The following is a 19,670-nucleotide window of genomic DNA, read 5'->3' as shown; positions in this document are numbered from 1 at the left end:
TGTGTGTCCATCTAAGCCTAGCAGACGATGAGGTGTAAATGCTACTGGAGTTGGTGTCTCTGTCTGTATTAGAAGGATAGGCAAATTGTATGCTTTCTACCTGACATGGGACTTGACCAAGCTCAAAATAAAGAAATTGTCAGATAAGAAAATTAGGAATTGAATGACAAATCTAACCAAACTATAATCTGTCATTATTGTTATAAGCAACACTCTTATCACAACCAGAAATGTGCATGTGCCCAGTTGGGTGCACACACACACACACACACACACAAACATGCTTACCCAGCTGAGGATGATGGGAGATTACTCTCCTCTAGCACATTATTGTCTTCCTCTTCATCCAGAAGCTACCCATCCATGTCCCATGTCCATGCCATCGTGCCATTGTGGTCCTTGGGGTCATGTTTGCCATCAGCAGTCGGCTGCTTTCACCTCAGTTGCACGTACTTCTCTCCCTCCATCTAAAATAACAAAAAATCACAGGTCTGAGAGTGAATTTGTTGTTTAGTTGTATTTTACATTACTTCCACATAATCTTAATCACCACCAACCATGACTCTTTTTCACTAAAAGTATTATTGTCACTGGAGGACTCCAATATTACTTGGAGAGGTAACATTAGCAGTGGCGCCAGCAGAAAATTTTGACAGGAGTGGCCAGGGGAGGCCATTGCAAATCTTGTGGTGGCACGCCAAAACGGGGGGGGGGGGGGGGGGGTTTATATGTATATGTGATATATATTATATGTGATGTATATTATTAGGGCCACATAAGAAGAGTTTGGCTCCAGTAATCTAAACGGGACATAATGAAAGAGTGAACCAAAGTCTGCATCACTAGCAGAGAGGAAGGATCGGAGGCAATGTTACGGAGGTGAAAAAAAGCAATCTTAGTGAGTAATTTGATATGAGGATCAAAGCTAAGGGTGGAGTCAAGCTAAATGCCAAGGTTTTTAACAACAGGGGTAGAGTGGACAGATGAGCCATCAATGTTGAGAGTGAGACGGGGAGATTTGGTGAGGATGCTTTTAGGGCCAATTGGCAGAATTTCGGTTTTGTCTGTGTTGAGCTTGAGAAAATTGTTTTGCTGCATCCATAATTTTAAGTCACAGAGGCAGTCAGTAAGGGAGCGTGGTGGGGGTCAGAGGGAGAGGGAGTGGTAAGATAGAGTTGGATGTCATCTGCATAGCAGTGGAAGTTGAGACCGTGGCTGCAAATAATCTGGCCAAGAGGGAGGATGTATATGAGAAAGAGGAGGGGCCCAAGTACAGAACCCCCTGGGGGACACCACGAGTGACAGGGGACTTGGAGGACTGATGTGGACCAAGTGTTACAAACTGCTTTCTGTTGGTGAGGTATGACTGAAACCAATTGAGGGCTGTGCCACAAACACCAATAGCAGACAGACGGGAGATTAGAACATTGTGGTTGATGGTATCGAAAGCAGCACTAAGGTCAAGGAGGACCAACATGTTACATTAATGAGTCCCTCTCGGTGCTTGTAGCTCGTAGCTTGTAACTTGTTCCTGGGGGAGTGGCTTGGTAGGGCAGCGAAGAGCAGTAAAATGCAGGGAATTATGGGAGTCAAGAAGGCACTGGCTTCAATGATGACTCCACATTTTTACTACATAAATGACTCAATTTAAGTACACATTCATCTTCCCAGCGGTGAAACGCTCCTTTAAGAAATGCCAACATATCGGGAGATAATTTTAGGATGATATATTTACTTCATCACTACTTCTGTCTTTTTGGCAGGAATGATGACCTGAAAGAGATGCTGGAAAGTAATAAAGAATCAATGAAGCTAGAGGCAATGAAAAGGATTGTTGGGGTGAGTATGAATATTTGAAAGATATACAATATAACATCAGTTACAGTTATCAAGGCACTCTAGCGGAAAAGCTACTGAAACTCTGAAAGCTACTGATACTGTTGTGTATAATTTGTCATTTTCATACTTTTTAGATATCAGGTGAAACCCTATTGTGTTTTTTCTGTTGTTTTTTGTCTTCTTAATACTATTTATTGAAACTTTTCCTCCTACCTGTTAATAGATAGATAGTATCTAGGCTGTCTGTCTGTCTGTCTCTGACTGACTGACTGACTGACTGAGTCAGTGATCCTGAGGGAAATTCTTTCTCTGTATTTTACACATACAGTACCCTCCAGAATTATTGGCACCTTTGGTAAAGTTGACTAAAAACAGGTATAAAAAAATATTTTGCCAATTTATTGTACTCTCACAATGAAAACAATGAGGGAAAAATCCACCCTTGAAGGGAAGCAAACTTGTTCTGAGAAAAGGGAAAATCTCATATAAAATAAATAGAAAGAAATAAATATTTTTAACAAAAACACGTTGCTCAGAATTACTGGCACCCCTAGAAAAATCTTGCATACAAAACTTAACAGAAGCATTTTTTTTAATCTAATTTCAACTTATTTAAGTTAATCAGAGTGTCTGTGAACTTTCAGAAGTAGTTCATGACTTTCTTTTTCACTAAGGTATGAAAATAAAGTGACCGAGGTTAAATCGGAAAGACGAGAAATTTAAATAAAAAGAAAGTGTGTTGACGTTGGTATGTCTATTATAGATATATTATAGCGGTCAAGTATAATACAAACTAGGTACTTTGTTGAAAATGCCTATATTTACAGTTAAAACAATGATTAAAAGGTTCTAATCAACTGGAAATGTCACAAACATGCTCGGACAAAGACCCATGGTTATCTTGCCCCCACGTACAGTATGGAGGATGGTAAGCATGGTTAAAAAAAAAAAAAAAAAAAAAAAAAATGACACCCCCCCCCCCAAAAAAAAAAAATGAAAAAATGACTCCTTAAATTATGACTTCTAGTGGATTTTGTTGAAAGAAATTGACAGATTGAGAGTTACAAATATGACATAATCATCAACACCGGCATCTGCTGTAAAAAAATATGTAATTTACAAATCATGATTATTGCAGTACTTGAACTGGACAGGATTACCTGTGGTAACTCTATACAAAACATATTGATCATATTGATCTATCTCAATGGTGCATTTTGCCCATTTTCAAGGTGGAAAATAAAAAAGAAAGATTTGCATAAGAGAAGTCAAATTGGTGTTTTTAAAAAGAAGGGACCATCGAGAATAAAGAAAAAAATATAAACAAAAAACTTTGTATATTCCCACAAGGTGCTTGGGTGCTCTGAAAAAGAGAACACAATTATTTTTCAGACTTGTGAGGTCTGCTGTTCAGACCTTAAAGGGATTTCTTTTTTGGGCGCCTGGCAGCGAAGCTGCGAAGGCACCCATTGTGTTTCTACATTTTCCTATTATTATTATTATATTCCGCCATGGAAGTCTATGGCAGCCCATAGAACCGTCTGGTAAAAAGTTGTAAAATTTGGCACACTAATTGGGCACAGTCCCATGATTGATTTCACCAAGTTTCAAGTTGGCACCTCAAGCACTCTAGCGCCACCAACAGGCCAAAGTTGGACGTGCGTTCACGCACCTAACATTTGACCAGTTGGCCCGATTGTCAAATATGAAGTATTGTTGGAATCCTTTGACAAAGCTGAGTTTAACGCACTCTATGACGTCATTTTCCGCCATGATGGATTTTCCTCCATATTGGATTTTATCAAAAGTGAAGCTAAAGCTTCACAGGTCACAAATTTTGTCCAATCACCAAACTTGACACACATGATCTTCTGACCATGGCTCATAAAGGTGGTGCTTTTTGTCTTCGGAACTAAAACCGTTCGCCCGTAACAGCCAATTAATCCTAAATATACAACTGTATTTGCTTAAAATATAGTGTAAGACGCTTGTGAAAGAAAGATATGCAGCTTTCAAGTGACAAAAACCGCGAATTCCCAAGTTCACATTAAAACTGTTGGACATGAAAGGCCACATGTACTACAAACGAACTACAACGTGATGACAAAAGTGATGACGAGCCCCTAGTTTCCGACCTATGACTCACACATTATGTGACGTGAATGACGCGGAATAGGGTGCATCATCCGCCTCACTTTTTGAAAAAAATGTGAAAATCAATCTGTCCCTAGAATAATTTTGTTCCATTAACCAAATAAAACTTTCATGAGAAATTTAATTGAATTCTATTGATGTTTAGGTGGCCCACCGAGCCTCTAAAGTTTCCAACTAAAGACGTCCATAAAGCTAGGCTGTAAATATCCTTTTTTCTTAAATAACGGCAAAAATAATGGGTCTAGCCCTATAATGTCAATGGAAGTTGAATATAAATAGGGATCATTTGGTGTGAGTCATGTGTCTATCTTTATTACTTCCTGAGATATGATGGTAGTGTACATTTTCGGGGAAGATGCAATAAAAATGGCCTTTGCCAGGCATTTTCAATAAACAACATGAAAGTAAACTATCAATAAAAGCTTGCTGTCATGGGTTTTGCCAGTACCAAATTTGAAGGCTGGAAAACAATATATGTGGTCCGCTAATGCCTTATCGAATGAACCAAATGAGGCCTGGCGGTCATATTTCATAGACCTCCTTGTTCTTTCAGCGTTCTCTGGTCACAGAGCAAAAGTCTTGTCAGTTTTTCTCCATCTTCTGAAGTTTCTCCAATTTAGATGGGCTGGTCCGTCATTTCAGTGGGATAGCTCCGAGTTTGGCATTTTCATCCAAATCAATGCCATTCATGCCATTTGGGGGCAGCCGTGGCCTACTGGTTAGGGCTTTGGGCTTGTAACCGAGGGGTGCCCACATCCACGGCTGCCCACATCCACGGCTGAAGTGTCCTTGAGCAAGGCACCTAACCCCTCACTGCTCCCCGAGTGCCGCTGTAGCAGGCAGCTCACTGCGTTGGGAGTAGTGTGTGCTTCACTTCACTCTGTGTTCACTGTGTGCGGAGTGTGTTTCACTAATTCACGGATTGGGATAAATGCAGAGACCAAATTTCCCTCACGGGATAAAAGAGTAGCCTATATATACTTATACTTAAAAGATACTTAAAATTATTTTTTTTCACAGGCTTTCCTTTCTGATATCAAAGGAATGTTGGCCTTTTTATAAAAGCTGGACACCTGGGACAGTACGATATTTGCTGATTCCCACTTTGTCCTGTTTTCTGATGAACCATCCGAAAGATACCACACGAAGCAATAGAGAACTTGGCGAAGTTCTCCAAGTTTGGAAGATGGGATCCAGTGATAATCGAGGTGTTTTTCATCAAATAACACATTCAAAATAGAAAAAGAAAAATCACCAAAATATGTATGGCAACATAAAGAAACCCAATGTTTATCCAATGAGCTGTGTGCTTTATGCCCTTAATACAGTTATTATTTAAATAACTACTGGCTAAAAAATTGATAATAATGAAATAATGTGAAATATACCCCCATAGTCCCCCATAATGCGAGGTAATTTCCTGAATTTGGCAACAATTTTGACCATTCATAAAGGTTGATGGTGGGCCACCTAAATATTATCCAATTTACCTTAAAATTTACCAGGAATGTTTTTTCGCTTATTGGAACATAATAAGCATAGGGACAGATTAATTTGCATATGTCAAGGCGGATGATTCACCCTAACGCGGAACGATGATGTTTTCACTGGAAAAAAGGTTTTCCCGAAGCCCATGAATGCTAGGTTAGTAAGTAGACTCATGACCCCATCAGGAGGATGTTCAAAAAAGTTGCTGACCTAGGGGGCGCTGCAATTAGGAAAAATGCGTTTTCGCCTGTAGCTGCTGTTGTGTTTGAAATTAAAATGTACCAGTGGTGTCTGGTAATACTGTTGGAGGTCCTTAGGCTGACCCAGGCCAAATTGTGATGTCATCGTAATTGATTCGGCCGCCATATTGGATGTAATCAAAAACACTAAAAAGTTTTCAAAGGTCACACATTTCATCTGAACTTCACCAAAATTGGCACGGTCCATCTTCGGACCATGCCTAACAAAAGTAGTGTTTTTTGTAGCCATATCTACGACCGTTCGCCAGTAACAGCCAATCGAAATCGACGGCGAAGCCGCCAAACAGGAAGTGAACTTATACACACAGCACACACCCAGAGCAGTGAGAAGCTGTGGTGCCCGGGGAGTCGTTGGGGGTTAGGTGTCTTGCTCAAGAGATCCTCAGCCACGGATGTGGACATGGGAGAGTGATGTTTAACCATGCCCACATTTTCAGGGCTGCCCCTGTAATAATAGGGTTTCTTCTTGTCAAATCAAACCAATGATATTTTGAGCCTTGTCAGTGGCATAGTAGTGAGTTACTTTAGTAGTCATTTATTTTGACATAGCAGGCTTGTCCCCAAGGACATTCCAATGCCTTTTCCTCAAATGTATTATCTGTTATTGCTCTGATCAATGTGATTTTGGTCCTGAACGAAACTTTACTGTTGCCATCATCTAAAAACATTTAATCAAAAATTACACAATGTGGGAAAATGTATTGCAAATTATATTGGTTATTGAGAAATGTGAGTTTCATTCCATGATGAAGTTAAATTTTGTATTCAGATTTATTGAAATTGTGATTTTTACTTAATCTCTTGTGCTTTCTAGTTGATTGCCAAGGGGAAGAATGCTTCTGAATTATTCCCAGCTGTGGTGAAGAATGTGGCAAGTAAAAATTTAGAGGTAGGATTTTACACACACACACACACACACACACACACACACACGGATTTGATCTGGCTTAAAATGCTTTATGATAAATTATCCTTAAACCCAGTCATGTCAGACATTAGGGCTGTAACAATATGCGCAGGGCTCGAAATTAGCACCCGCCAAGCGCCAATGGCAAATATACTTTTGTATTGGCGGCTGAATTATGGCAGGTACTGCGATTACGGCTGCTTATCAACTGCGAGAATATGCTACTTCAGCCTGTGGCGTTAAATTGGTTTGCCATATCAACTCCACTTTGCATCGGTGCTCTGTTCGTCCAATGTTGACATGGTCAGGATTTATTTTCCCATAGGCTATGCTTGCCAAAACGAGAAAATGAAACTTCACTAGTCTTACAGTTAGCCTATTTGGTTACTCCTTCATGCATCTGCTGAGAAAACTTCGGAGAAACGCCATCAGAGAAAGCCACTAGATAACCACACAAATAGAACGTGGAAGTTTCAGATGTTGTAGCCTATTACCTGCTTACTTAAACTTTCAATGATGGCAAACTAGATAACAAACTACTCACGGAATGTTATGAAAGACATGAGTCATAGCTCAAAACCCGTTGCCACCGTCATATTTTTGCAGTGGTTATTATAGCAAAGATCTTTGATCACTGACCAAGATAGAGCAACGTAATTTGTTCGCTCTGCTTAAACACTGTCTGATTATAGGCTACAAAATTGTTGGACCTCCGAACATTGGGAAGGCCTGTATATTTGAATGGAACTTGCAGCGGAACTTGTGATCTTCTGTAAATGTAAATCAGGTTTATTGGCCAAGTAGCCTATACTTGCAAGGAAGCATTCTGCAACGTTCTGAAAAGCTGTATAATAGGCTACTTTCAATATAGTTATGAAAAGCATTGTTTAGTTTTGGCCGGTAAAAAATATGTCTGGCCGGTAATTTTCATCTACCAGCCACTTTTGGCTTAGATGAATGTCCCAGACTGTACTGCTGGTCACCACTGTGCAGTGCCCTAGAGTGGGTTAGTATTGTTATAAGGCATGATGGTTAGTACGAATAAGTATATCAATGTACTATATAGTGTTATACTAAAGAAAGAAAAGGCAAGAGGGAGAGTTGAGAGAGAAAGGCAGTTGGAGGGAGAAGAGGCAGTTGAACAGCTAGACAGAGAGAAGAGCTAGAAGGAAGAGTTGATAGTGGGAGGTGAGGAGAAGAGGGGTTGTACGGCGGGACACATGAAAAGTCCATGACAGCGCTGTACTATAGCAGCATAACTAAGGCATTGTGAGGGGTAGTCAGCACCAGCGCAGGTATGGTCAGTGACCACCACCGCACGCATGACTGGGGTGCCAGCCACACGACGACACAGCAGGGTGGTCCATTTAAAAAAAACCCTAAGGTGGTTGAAGTTCCACACTGCACCAAACCTAATTATGGGAAGCACTAAAGAGGTATGTTTTAAGTCGAGACTTAAAAATAGGGAGGGTCTCTGCTAATCGATTTGAGGGAGGCATATTATTCCAGGGGAGTGGTGCGTGGTAGCAGAAAGATCTGCCTCCTACTGTAGTTTTTGAAATTCTTGGGATTACAAGAAGTCCAGTATAGACCGGATCAAAATTAACGTGTTCATTTTGAAATACATAATGCGTTACAAAATATTAACACAATAGTGTACCCCTTTGTGGGGGGGCTGATGTCATTGTGAGTTTATTTTACTGTCTGTGGAGTTAGCTGAAGATGAAGAGGAACCGTGAGGAGCCTGTAGGTGAAACGTTTCAGTTAAAAAAAAAAGTTGCCTAAAGGACCGTGATCAGTGCTGCCGCTACAACCACACACATCACACACTGTGCGTAGGGCACCAAGAGACAGAGGGACCAACATTTAGCCAATAAATAGTAGCTTTACTGCAAACTGCTTTTCACTCTTGTTAGAGAACGTTTACAATGTCAAAATGCACCAACAGCCACAGTTGCATAAAGATGACTTTTCGGGTCCTCTCCATTAAGATCCAACTTGAACGTATGCTACTCCATTTAATTGAGAGTGCATCTGAGTGCACATGAGAGGGAGAGAAAACGAGTGGCAGGTTCCAACTGGCTTGTCACTGTTGATAATTGATATCTCCTTTTTAATATAAGAAACTTGTAAAAGGAAGGCAACAAAGACGAGGTTAGAGGAGATTGCGGATTTATCCGGTTTCCACTACTGACCAGTTATAAACTGTGAGAGCCAGGGCACTTTTACATACTGTAGGCTGCACTCACTGTGATTTGAAAAATGGACAAAAATATGAAGAGTTGTCTTTGCCTTTGTGTAATGGAACTGGTGAGTCTTGAAGTCTTCAATAATTTGTTTACATGAAGCACATATATGCCGATTGAAACGCATTCCACTCAGCTAGCTAGGTGACTGGCTCAGGCTCATAATTCACTTTTAATTGCAAACAGAAAATGTCTAGCTAGCATCATGTCATTACATGCTTCTATATTCAAAGGAATGAAAGCTGTTTATACCAACTTAATGTCATGCTTATCATTGTTTATACCACATGTATTGCACAATATTAACAATGTTAGAGTTTGTGGATTGGCTATAGGCTATATTTCAATGGACCTGATAAAAAAAGATCATTATAAAAACGTGGCCACAATGGGCTTAAAGTGACAGTGCACCATTTACAAATGAGTTAAACAGCATCAAATGAGTAGTATTTCTTAAGAAATGAATACTTAAAAACACAATTACTGTGTCAGTATTATTATTTAAATAATATAAAAGTAAATAATATAAAAGTGTTTTTAAGAGATTGAGATTAATTCATTTCAAAATATTTTTTTTAAATGGTTTGATAGCCCTAGTTTATAATAATATTGGAGGAGAAGTGGAATGGCTACACTTACAAATCCTGGGTCTTGTCACACTGTTTTTGCTTTTAGATAATACTAACCCAAAATGTTTGTCTTGATAGTCATGCATAAGACTTTTTTCCCTGTCCTGGACTCGGTCTTGACTCAGACTTGAACCTTTTTGGACTCGGCCTTGTCTTGGACACTGCAAGGCAAGGATTTCTGACCAGGTTTCTCTTGGTCAGTGGCGTAATGATTTTTAGAGGGTGTAAGATGGAAATTTTGGATCGCGCGCCGGAACACACCTTCTGCCACACCCCTGGTTGCAAAGCTTAATAGAAGTAAAGCGCATGGCGAAAAATCCGAGACTAAAATAGGAATAATCTTTGCGTCGGAATAATAATCCGCCAGGTTTTGCGTTGCGGAAGTAGGGCTCAAAGTGTCACTAGAGATCATATGCTGTGATTTGGTATCTGAATAGTTAATATGCTTTTCAGCTCAAGAAGTTGGTGTATGTATATCTGGTCAGATATGCAGAGGAGCAGCAAGATCTTGCCCTTCTATCAATCAGTACCTTTCAGCGTGCTTTAAAGGTGAGTTTTATTGTTGTATTGTTTTATTGTTTTGCTGTTGTGGGCATTTTCAAAAAGTATTATCCACAGAACACACATACACATACACAAGAACAGACATGAGGCAGTCAATAGGAAAAACTACAGGAGTATACTACAAACAATTACAGATTGACTTCCTAGTGGCCCTCATTACAGCAGATATGGAGGAGCCATCATGAAAACATTCTAGTCTGAGCAATAGGTCATGCAGGTGATGTAAAGTGTTGTACATTGTGTTGAGTCTGTACGTCTTTCTCTCAACAACCCACACACAGTGACTGCTTTCTTTGTCTATAGGAATAACCCATCAACACGTGTACAAAAAAATCTAGCCAAATATTGTTAATTTTATATTAAGATCAAAACATCTATTTGTTATTGTTTTTAGTATGAAGAGACTTATCTTATCAAAAGGTCATTTTGACCTAATTTAAGAAGACTTTGACTTATTTACGGAGTCTTATCAAGACAAATATGCTCAACGCACTGGCAGACAAATTTCCTTTTTTTCAGAATGAGACATCTTAAAATAAGTCAAACTCTTCTTTAACCCTTAGAACTCCAGCCCTTTTTTGCAGGTTATTGCATAACTATGTTTTAATGACTTTATAGAGGTCTCGGGAAAGTGCAATACTGTCTGTCTTGTATCCTTTTTTTCATCACAAAGCAATGTGATTAAAGTATTGTCATTTTAACTTACTATATACACAAACATGAGCAAAAAAACATCAAAATATGTATGTATTTATTTATGTTTGAAGACATTATTGGCAAAGAACACAAATACATAGAACTTTTTTTTACTAATAAATCATACACACACGTGTTCTGAAATAAATACCACATGACATTTTTACTACAACTATCATAGTCAGAGAGATATCCCTCCTCAAAGTCATGTTGACCTTACTTTCTATAATGCAAGTCAATGGGTGGATTACGGTCTATGGATAGATGGAGCTGTTGCTGATCTAGTTAACCTACCCTTCCCTGGAAAGGAAAGGACTTCCGTACAAATGTCCCATGGTCATTTCATTTTACTTCCTGGTTGGTTTGATGTTCGAAAATAATGATAAAACAATGTGTTGTAAGTTTTTCCCCGCTATTATTTTTTCGCCATATTTTTGACACATTTTATAGGTTGTAAAGAACTAAAAATGGTCATTTGTTGAATTTTCAGCTTTAGGAGGTGAAATAAATTAAATCAAAAGTTATTTCAATCAAAAACATCTTAACAGGCCAAGTTACATGTTAACATAACCTTCATTGATATCACTTTAACAATCTTGCATCCATTGAACTTGTGAGTTCTTGGAGAGTTTCTGCTTTAATGTCTTTGCAGAATAGCCTCCCAGAGCTGCCAGAATGTCAGAATAGCCTCCCAGAGCTGCTGCTTGGATGTGAACTGCCTCCCACCCTCACATCTTTTTCTTGATGATGCTCCAAAGGTTCTCAATAGGGTTGAGGTCTGGGGAAGATGGGGGCCACACCATGAGTTTCTCTCCTTTTTATGCCCATAGCATCCAATGACCCAGAGATGGCAGCATGAGATGGTGCATTGTCATGCATAAAGATGATTTTGCTACGGAAGGCACGGTTCTTCTTTTTGTACCACGGAAGAAAGTGGTCAGTCAGAAACTCTATATTCTTTTCCGAAGTCATTTTCACTCCGTCGGGGACCCTAAAGGGGCCTACCAGCTCTCTCCCCATGATTCCGGCCCAAAACATGACTCGGCCACCTCCTTGCTGACATCTCAGCCTTGTTGGGACATGGTGGCCATTCACCAACCATCCATTACTCCATCCATTTGGACCATCTAGGGTTGCATGGCACTCATCCGTAAACAAAACTGTTTGAAAATTAGTCTTCATGTATTCCTGAGCCCACTGCAACCGTTTCTGCTTGTGAGCATTGTTTAGGGGTGGCTGAATAGTACGTTTATGCACACTTGCAAACTTCTTGAGGATCCTACACCTTGAGATTTGCGAGACTCCAGAGGCACCAGCAGCTTCAAATACCTGTTTGCTGCTTTGCAATGGCATTTTAGCAGCTGCTCTCTTAATCCTATGAATTTGTCTGGCAGAAACCTTCCTTATTATGCCTTTGTCTGCACAAACCCGCCTGTGCTCTGAATCAGCGACAAATTTCTTTACAGTACGATGATCACGCATACGTTTTCTGGAAATATCCAATGTTTTCAAACCTTGTCCAAGGTAGTGCACATTCACGCTTTTCAGCAGCAGAGAGATCCTTGAATAAAAATGATCAATATACAGAAGACTGAATTCAAAGACCCTCTGAAAATGATGATGAAGTGAAAAAATGATGTGGCAGGCTCATCCATTTTGCCTAAATTTCATCGCTGCAACTCATAATAGTACTCAGTAGTTCGTATGGCCCCGACATGCTTGATGCCGTTGGGGCATGCTCCAAATGAGATGGCGGATGGTGTCCTGGGGGCTCTCCTCCCACATGGGGACACGGCCATCAAAGACTTGGGCCATCCTTGACAGTCTGTGTGGGAGACAGTCAATGGTATCAATTCCTTCATCCTCTAGGAACTGCCTGCACACTCTCTCTACATGTGGCCGGCCATTGTTGTGCACCAGGAGGAACCCAGGGCCCACTGCACCAGTACATGGTCAGACAATGGGACTGAAGATTCCATCACAATACCTAAGAGCAGTGAGGGTGCCGTTGTCTTAGAGGTAGAGGTCTGTGCGTCCTTCCAAGGATATGCCTCCCCAGACCATCACTGTCCCACCACCAAACCGGTCATGCTGAATGATGTTGCAGGCAGCCTAACATTCTTCACGACATCTTCAGACCCTTTCATGTCTGTCTCTTGTGCTCAGGGTGAACCTGCTTTCATCTGTGAAAAGTACAGGTCTCCAGTGGCGAATTTTGTATTCTATGGCAAATGTCAATTGAGTCTGTTTCTGACTGTGGTCAGAGACATTCACACCATTAGCCTGCTGGAGGTCATTTTGTGAGACTCTGGCAGGGTTCCTACCTTTCCTCCTTGCACAAAGGAGCAGATACTGGTCCTGCTGCTGGGTTAAGGGCCATCTACCACCCTGCCCAGCTCTCCTAGAGCAACTGCCTGTCTCCTGGAATCTCCTCCATGCTCTTGAGGCTGCACTGGGAGACCACCATCCTTCTGGCAATAGAACATATTGGTATGCCATTCTGGAGGAGTTGGACTACCTGTGCAACCTTTATAGGCTCCAGGTACTGATCTATGCTACCATTAGTGACACTGACCCTAGCCAAATGCGAAACTAGTGAAAAATCAGTCAAGAAGGATAAAAATGGAAAAATTATCAGTTGCCACCACCTGTAACACCATTCCTGTTTTGGAATGATTATTATTATGATTATCAATAATTTCTCCCAAATCACTGTCTGAGGTGTCTGACGGTTCTTCAGGAGATGAGGACAGACATGAAGTTGTTGGGCCTTCTGTTGGTCAAGCAAAGTGTAACAGGATGTTAGTTTCCTACTCGTTATCCTTCCCTTTTCGGGCTAAAAACGTATGTGTGCACACTAGGTGGCAGGGTGCCCTGGACATATATGGCTGCACGACCTACCTCTTGTAATATGTAATTAGGGCTGGGAGGCATATTGATATGATATATTGATATATTTTAAACAAGATACAGGACCAGACATCATCTACAGGATATACTTCACATTGAACACAAAATAGGTCTTGATTGCACATGTGCACCCATTCTCTCTCACACACACTGAGTGCGCCCTCCCTCTTCTTCCAGACTTGGGGGCACATGTACAATTAAAAATGCTGAAATGGATTACTAAATCTACTTTGGTGGCTGTCAGTATACCTGGATGGCCCACTCAAGCAAACTATGCATAGGAAACCCTGTTGCAAATGTATAATATTTGGTTATAGTTACAAGATTTTATTTTTGGGAGAAATGGTGATCATGCTGAGACCTGCAAGTGAGGTGGCCTGAAATGACCCATTGTAAATGTGTTGTGTGTGTATTGGATATTTATTTGTTGACTTTGTTTGTCATCAGGACTCCAACCAACTAATCAGAGCAAGTGCTTTGAGGGTGCTCTCCAGTGTCCGTGTGCCCATCATTGTGCCAATTATGATGCTTGCTATAAAGGAGGCAGCCACTGACCTCTCTCCTTATGTCAGGAAGACCGCTGCCCATGCCATCCAGAAGCTTTACAGGTGCACACATTGCCATTTTAAAGATCGAAAGTGCCAGTACACACCTCTGTTCATTTTACGTAGTTGCATGCAGTGTGAATTGCATTACATTGCCCTCAATATATATTTTCGTTTGTCACTCTTCAGTTTGGACCCTGACCAGAAGGAGCACCTGATTGATGTAATTGAGAAACTTCTGAGAGACAAAAGCACAGTAAGTATTACCAGTGTTTTCCATAGAATGAGATTATATTTTTGGTGGTAGCTGACCAGGGGGTGGGGATTTGGGTGGATGCCAGCTAGTGTGTGGGCATTGGCAGGTACATCATCAAAGCAGCGAGCCCTGAGACCCTGTAGTTTACAGTGAACCTGGGCACACCGTTAACTAAGCAGTAGGAATGTACCGATATATCGGCCTAACTTTGGTATCAGCCTATATTTGTGTTTTTTACTGCTATTGGACAGTGGCAAAATAATTGAACATTTGTCGATGGCAGAAGCCGATGTTTATCTGTTGTTGCATCAATTGCACTAGCTTAATGTTGTGTTCAGCACAAACTGACACAGACAACAGTTTATCTGTTTCTAGAGTGCAGATTTGAATAATTCCAATAGGTGGTAGAAAGTGAAAGAAAATGACGGCTGTGTGGGAATATTTCACTCTGTCGGAAAAAGATATGCTGTATGCTGTTTTAAGACATGCTCTACTGACATTTTAGAGGAGGTACTAATATCTAGCCTGGCACCGCCCACCTAGATCTCCTTTCAAGGAGATGTTCGTCTAGAATAGTGGTTCTTAAACTGGGGGACGCCCATATCAAAATATGGGAGGGGTCACAAATAGATTTACATTTTTTCTAAATTAAACCAACAAGTTTAATACCTGGGATATTGAGTAGCCCTAGATGTAGGCTTCAAATTCACATTGTTTCCATAATGTTCCTTTGAAAGTGGATGTTCTGTTTACGGAAACTCAGACCTCTGTCTCTTGAAGATGCTGTAGCCTAAGCTTACTAGTGACAGTACAGTTTTCAGCACAGGAGCACCAGTTATACATTGGATGAATGCTTATCCTTTGGAAAATAATAGGCTGCCATTGACAATATGTGTGCCATTGACAAACTATGAGAGAATACAATTTCTGCCTCCAACACTTTCAAAAGTAAAAACACATTTTGCGTTTCGAGGGGTGTTACGAGACTTGGCCAATGTTTTTTGGGGGGTTGCCAAATTTAAGAACCACTGGTCTAGAACACGATAGTTCACTAACGTTTCTCTAAGGGGAAAAAAAAGTCAGGCCAATCAGCGACGAGAGGGGATGGCTAAATCAAAACTGATTTTGATAAATGGTAATAACAATGTCTGCAAACAAAAAACAAAAAGAAGTTGGAAAATGCACAAAACAATTATTTACAGCCAAGCTAGGCCCATTTATATTGTTTACTGACTGCTGATAGAGTTTATTGTCAGTTTGTAAAGTTAAGGCAAGGTAGGAAGTAACGTTAGGAATTATAAATGTGATTAGTTAGCTGGACCAATGTATTCAAAGTTATCGCCCATCATCATGCTGTCTTGTAAACAAATCTCAATCATGAGTGACCAGACTCTGTTCACTTCGTGAATTGAGTTTGGATTTTCAAAGCTAGCTAATAGCAAGCATCACATTTTATCCATCATTTGAAGAGCAGCAGACCTGCCAACCTGTACGCATTTTGTGTAGCAACCACACATTTTCACATCAAAGTATGCCGCTACGATTTTTTACTTAAAATAAAATACAGATATGTACGAGTCCGGGGATACCATCAGGACCAGCAGCCTTACGTGCATTAGTCCTGCTCAGTGCCGCACATACATCAGTGGTGGAGAGTGTGAGTGGCTGGTGATCTGGGACCACAGCCTTGATGGCCACCTCCTTGTTGTCCCTATCAAAGCGGCCATAGAAGTGGTTCAGCTCATCAGGCAAGGAGGTGTCGGTGACAGGGGGGTGGAGTTAGTAGTTTTGTAATATGTGATGGCCTGGATCCCTGGACAGGCGATAAACGATTTTTGATGGTCACAAGTTTACTTCATTAGCGTTTATTTTTTTGATTATTAAAGAGTGTTTTTCATTTAAAGGCTTGACTTTGTGCTTATTCAGAAGAGCATTTAGTGCTCTCCCCAATCCCAGACGTTCACATTGCATGTTTGTTTGTAATGGATGCAACCGCGAGATACGCTTGTCATAGACGCCGATACCGTGGGTGCTCCGTCTCTCGGGCACCCACTGAAAACATCGAGCACCCACGTGTGCCAGCTTACAGTCCCGGCTAAATTTACATTAATTTAAAATCAAACATCGCAGTTTATGTTAAATTCAGCATCTCTCATCATGTGATTGGATATGTTGCTGTCAATTGCCTACTCCATATACTAACCACCAATGAGCGCGTCTCTCGTATGAAAATTCCTGACACTTCCCACCTGAAGAATTAACGCAAGGCTTTGTCGGGTCTTCAGCCCCGAATGTTTAAAATGTATATAGCCCTGAATATCATTTTAAAAGTAGTCTGACAAAGCTTATTGTTTTGTGACACAGCTAAACACTACCTCATAGAACGTCTATAACATAGCCTAGGTGGTCGCAACTCACAAAAGTAAAGCAGATAGAAAGAACTCACGCAAATCTAGCCTACAACACGCAGACAGCTTCATGCGCAGGGGAGAGAGTGCGCACGTGCGCACAGGTGCTTTATGACTGTTGGCTTCTGGTGGTATCTTGCTAATTCACTGAACTACATTAGGTGACACAAATGGTATTACCTTTATCTTATAACTCCTTGTCTGAGCGACTACCAGGCCTATGGTTTTGAAAAGTCAGATGTTCCCTGACAAAAGACATTCGAAAATTAAGAATGTTTATTGAATTGAAAAATACACTAATTTTTGCAAACTCCCTTCATTCAACCCTTGAAGACATTGCGGTCTGGTGCGCTATGTAGATCGTTTCTCGTACCATTTAATTTCTCAGAATTTAGGTCTACTAGGCCTACAATAACGTCATCATCAAATACATCTTTTATTTTTAGTTGATCAACCACAAAGAGTAGCATAGGCCTACTGTGCACAGTGCACTGACGACTGTAGCAGCCCAAGGTAACCAGTTGTTGTAGATGAGAGGCAACCCCTTGTTTCAGATAGCCTGGACAATATGTTACCTGGGTGTTGCCTACGTTATTAATTAATGGTAGCCTACAATAGTTAATTGATTCGCATAACATATTAGTTGGCTCAAAGAGTAGGGAATCAGGATGGAGAGAGTCACGCGTGTGTTGCTTTTGTGGGATCGAATCCAGTTTAATGCTAGTTTTCAAAACATTTTTTTTTTTACCTGTCTTTTGTCCGAGTGGCTGTAATGTAGCCGAGCGCTCATGGCATATGAAAAGCGACTTCAAACCGCCTAAAACAGGGATCGCAACCCGCGGCTCCAGAGCCGCATGCGGCTCTTTGATCCCTCTGATGAGGCTCAGCTTTTGAAAATAATAATGAGTAGGCCTATTTAATTAAAATGTATTTTATTTTAGTTCGTAGGTCTATCTGAGTAATTTATATAACTTCCCACCTCCCTTGACTCCGTAACCGTAGCCTGCACAATATTGTTACATGTCAATATCAAACAAAATTACCGATTTCCCTCCATTTCAGTCAACAAGAACACTGACTTTAATTGTTATTGTTGATGTGTGCGCTTGCTGTAGGCTAGATAAGGAAAATGTCAAAAAGGAAACGTTAGCGACCACAGCTTGCGAGCGCGAACACAAGCGGGCTGAAATGGGAAAGTTTCCATCCGAAGACTGATTCTGAAAACGCGAAATTAACTTCCCGTTATATATCGCATACTGCAACAAGTTAGTATTGCTGTGTTAACGCTATTCCACTTGCATGTGAGAAATCTTTCTCACATATGAAAAATATAAAGACAAACCTGCGCTCACGTTTAAGGGCAACTCCACGCAAAATTGTCACATCCATAATGCCAACACAATGCCATGGTAGGCTATTTAGTTGGCGTTATGGATATATGACAGTTTTGCGTGGAGTTGCCCTTAAATGATGACAGCCTCAATTCTTGCATGCAACTTCACCTCACGTACGAGCCAGCCAGACTCCAAGGTCATCACCAAATCTAATCTCTGGTAGGCCTAATGTTCAATTTCACCAATGACATGTAAATGAAAGTTGAGTGTTGTGTTGTGAACTATGATGTTACTTTGCATACCAAAGGACACTGGGAAAATAGGGGGTGGTGTTTAGCCTACATGGGAAGCCTAAGGCCTATACTTCTGTCATTCTACTTTACATTTCAAGTTACTTGCACATTACTTTTAAAACTATTAGAAAATGTTGAATTAAAGTAACTGTACGTTAAATATCCAAACTTTTTCTTGTAACCGTCTTTATGTGGCTCTTCTGAGATTAAAAAAAAAATTGGTAAAAGTGGCTCTCCAGGCAAAAAAGGTTGCCGACCCCTGGCCTAAAACAACTTGTTTGTGAATGTTTGACAACTGCTGCAGCGCATGCACGCGCAAGGAAACCAGTAGGTGGAGAAACCAGAAGGCACACATCACCGGAACGATTTTAAGGCTATTTCGCATAGGCTACTCAATGGTGCTATTTCACACGCATTATAGCGATCCCCACTCACCGGGGTTAGGTGAAAGGTGTTAATAGACGATTGGCGTAGCCTACAGTGGACTAGGGCTGTCAAAATTGCTCAAAAATGACGTTCGAATATCCCCTCTAAAATAAACACATGTATTTGAATATATTGGAATATCTAGGCTATATTATTTGCGCATTATGTCATCTGTTTTTAACTTTTTGTATGGTTATACTAGGGCTGCAGCTATCGATTCTTTTTGTAATCGATTAATCTAGCACTTTAGCGATCGATTAATCGGATATTTTTTTTTTTCTTCCATTTTTAAACAACCAAAACACATAATGCATAACGAAAATGACATGGCTGTAAAATGATCACGCAATTGGCACAGAGGTATTTATTCTAACTCCAACATTAGGCTACAAAACTAAGCCCATTTATTGCAATTTACCCATTCAGATGCTTGTTCTTTTCCTTTTTGAGTATGTAATGATCTCAAAACTTTACTTGAAAACTTTAGACATTCTCTGCCATTTATGGATATCTTGAATCCTCCATCGCGCCAGCTAAATTCAGAATGTATCACGATTCACGCGCTAGTGGTGTGCTTCCTGAACAACGGTCCGTGTGGAACAATCAGATCCCTCTGCGTATAGTGCGCGTCATAGGAATTTAACGAGGCTTCGAGGCAGGGTTTTTGCCTCGAGTAATTTTTGTAATCGAGTTATTCGAGTAACTCGATGAATCG

General features: G+C 40.6%; 1 protein-coding gene across 4 annotated transcripts in view; it reads left to right on the top strand.

The window, feature by feature from the left end:
- The window catches only part of ap3b1a (adaptor related protein complex 3 subunit beta 1a), a 131,486-nt gene that overhangs the window by 2,754 nt on the left and 109,062 nt on the right, over positions 1 to 19,670 (top strand). For 2 of the 4 annotated variants that reach the window (XM_042058536.1, XM_042058538.1), the window contains exons 2-6: positions 1,764 to 1,839; positions 6,556 to 6,630; positions 9,977 to 10,072; positions 14,141 to 14,301; positions 14,428 to 14,494. In XM_042058536.1, the coding sequence (XP_041914470.1) occupies positions 1,764 to 1,839; positions 6,556 to 6,630; positions 9,977 to 10,072; positions 14,141 to 14,301; positions 14,428 to 14,494 (475 nt within the window). Of the gene's footprint in view, positions 1 to 1,759; positions 1,840 to 6,555; positions 6,631 to 9,976; positions 10,073 to 11,101; positions 11,141 to 14,140; positions 14,302 to 14,427; positions 14,495 to 19,670 lie in introns of those variants that run through there. The other 2 variants (XM_042058537.1, XM_042058539.1) reach the window with 2 other exon arrangements.

This window comes from Alosa sapidissima, chromosome 13, assembly GCF_018492685.1.
Source record: "Alosa sapidissima isolate fAloSap1 chromosome 13, fAloSap1.pri, whole genome shotgun sequence".
NCBI classification, from domain to species: Eukaryota; Metazoa; Chordata; class Actinopteri; order Clupeiformes; family Clupeidae; genus Alosa; species Alosa sapidissima.
Note: the sequence above shows the minus strand (reverse complement) of the source record. Positions and strands in the feature narration are given on the sequence as shown.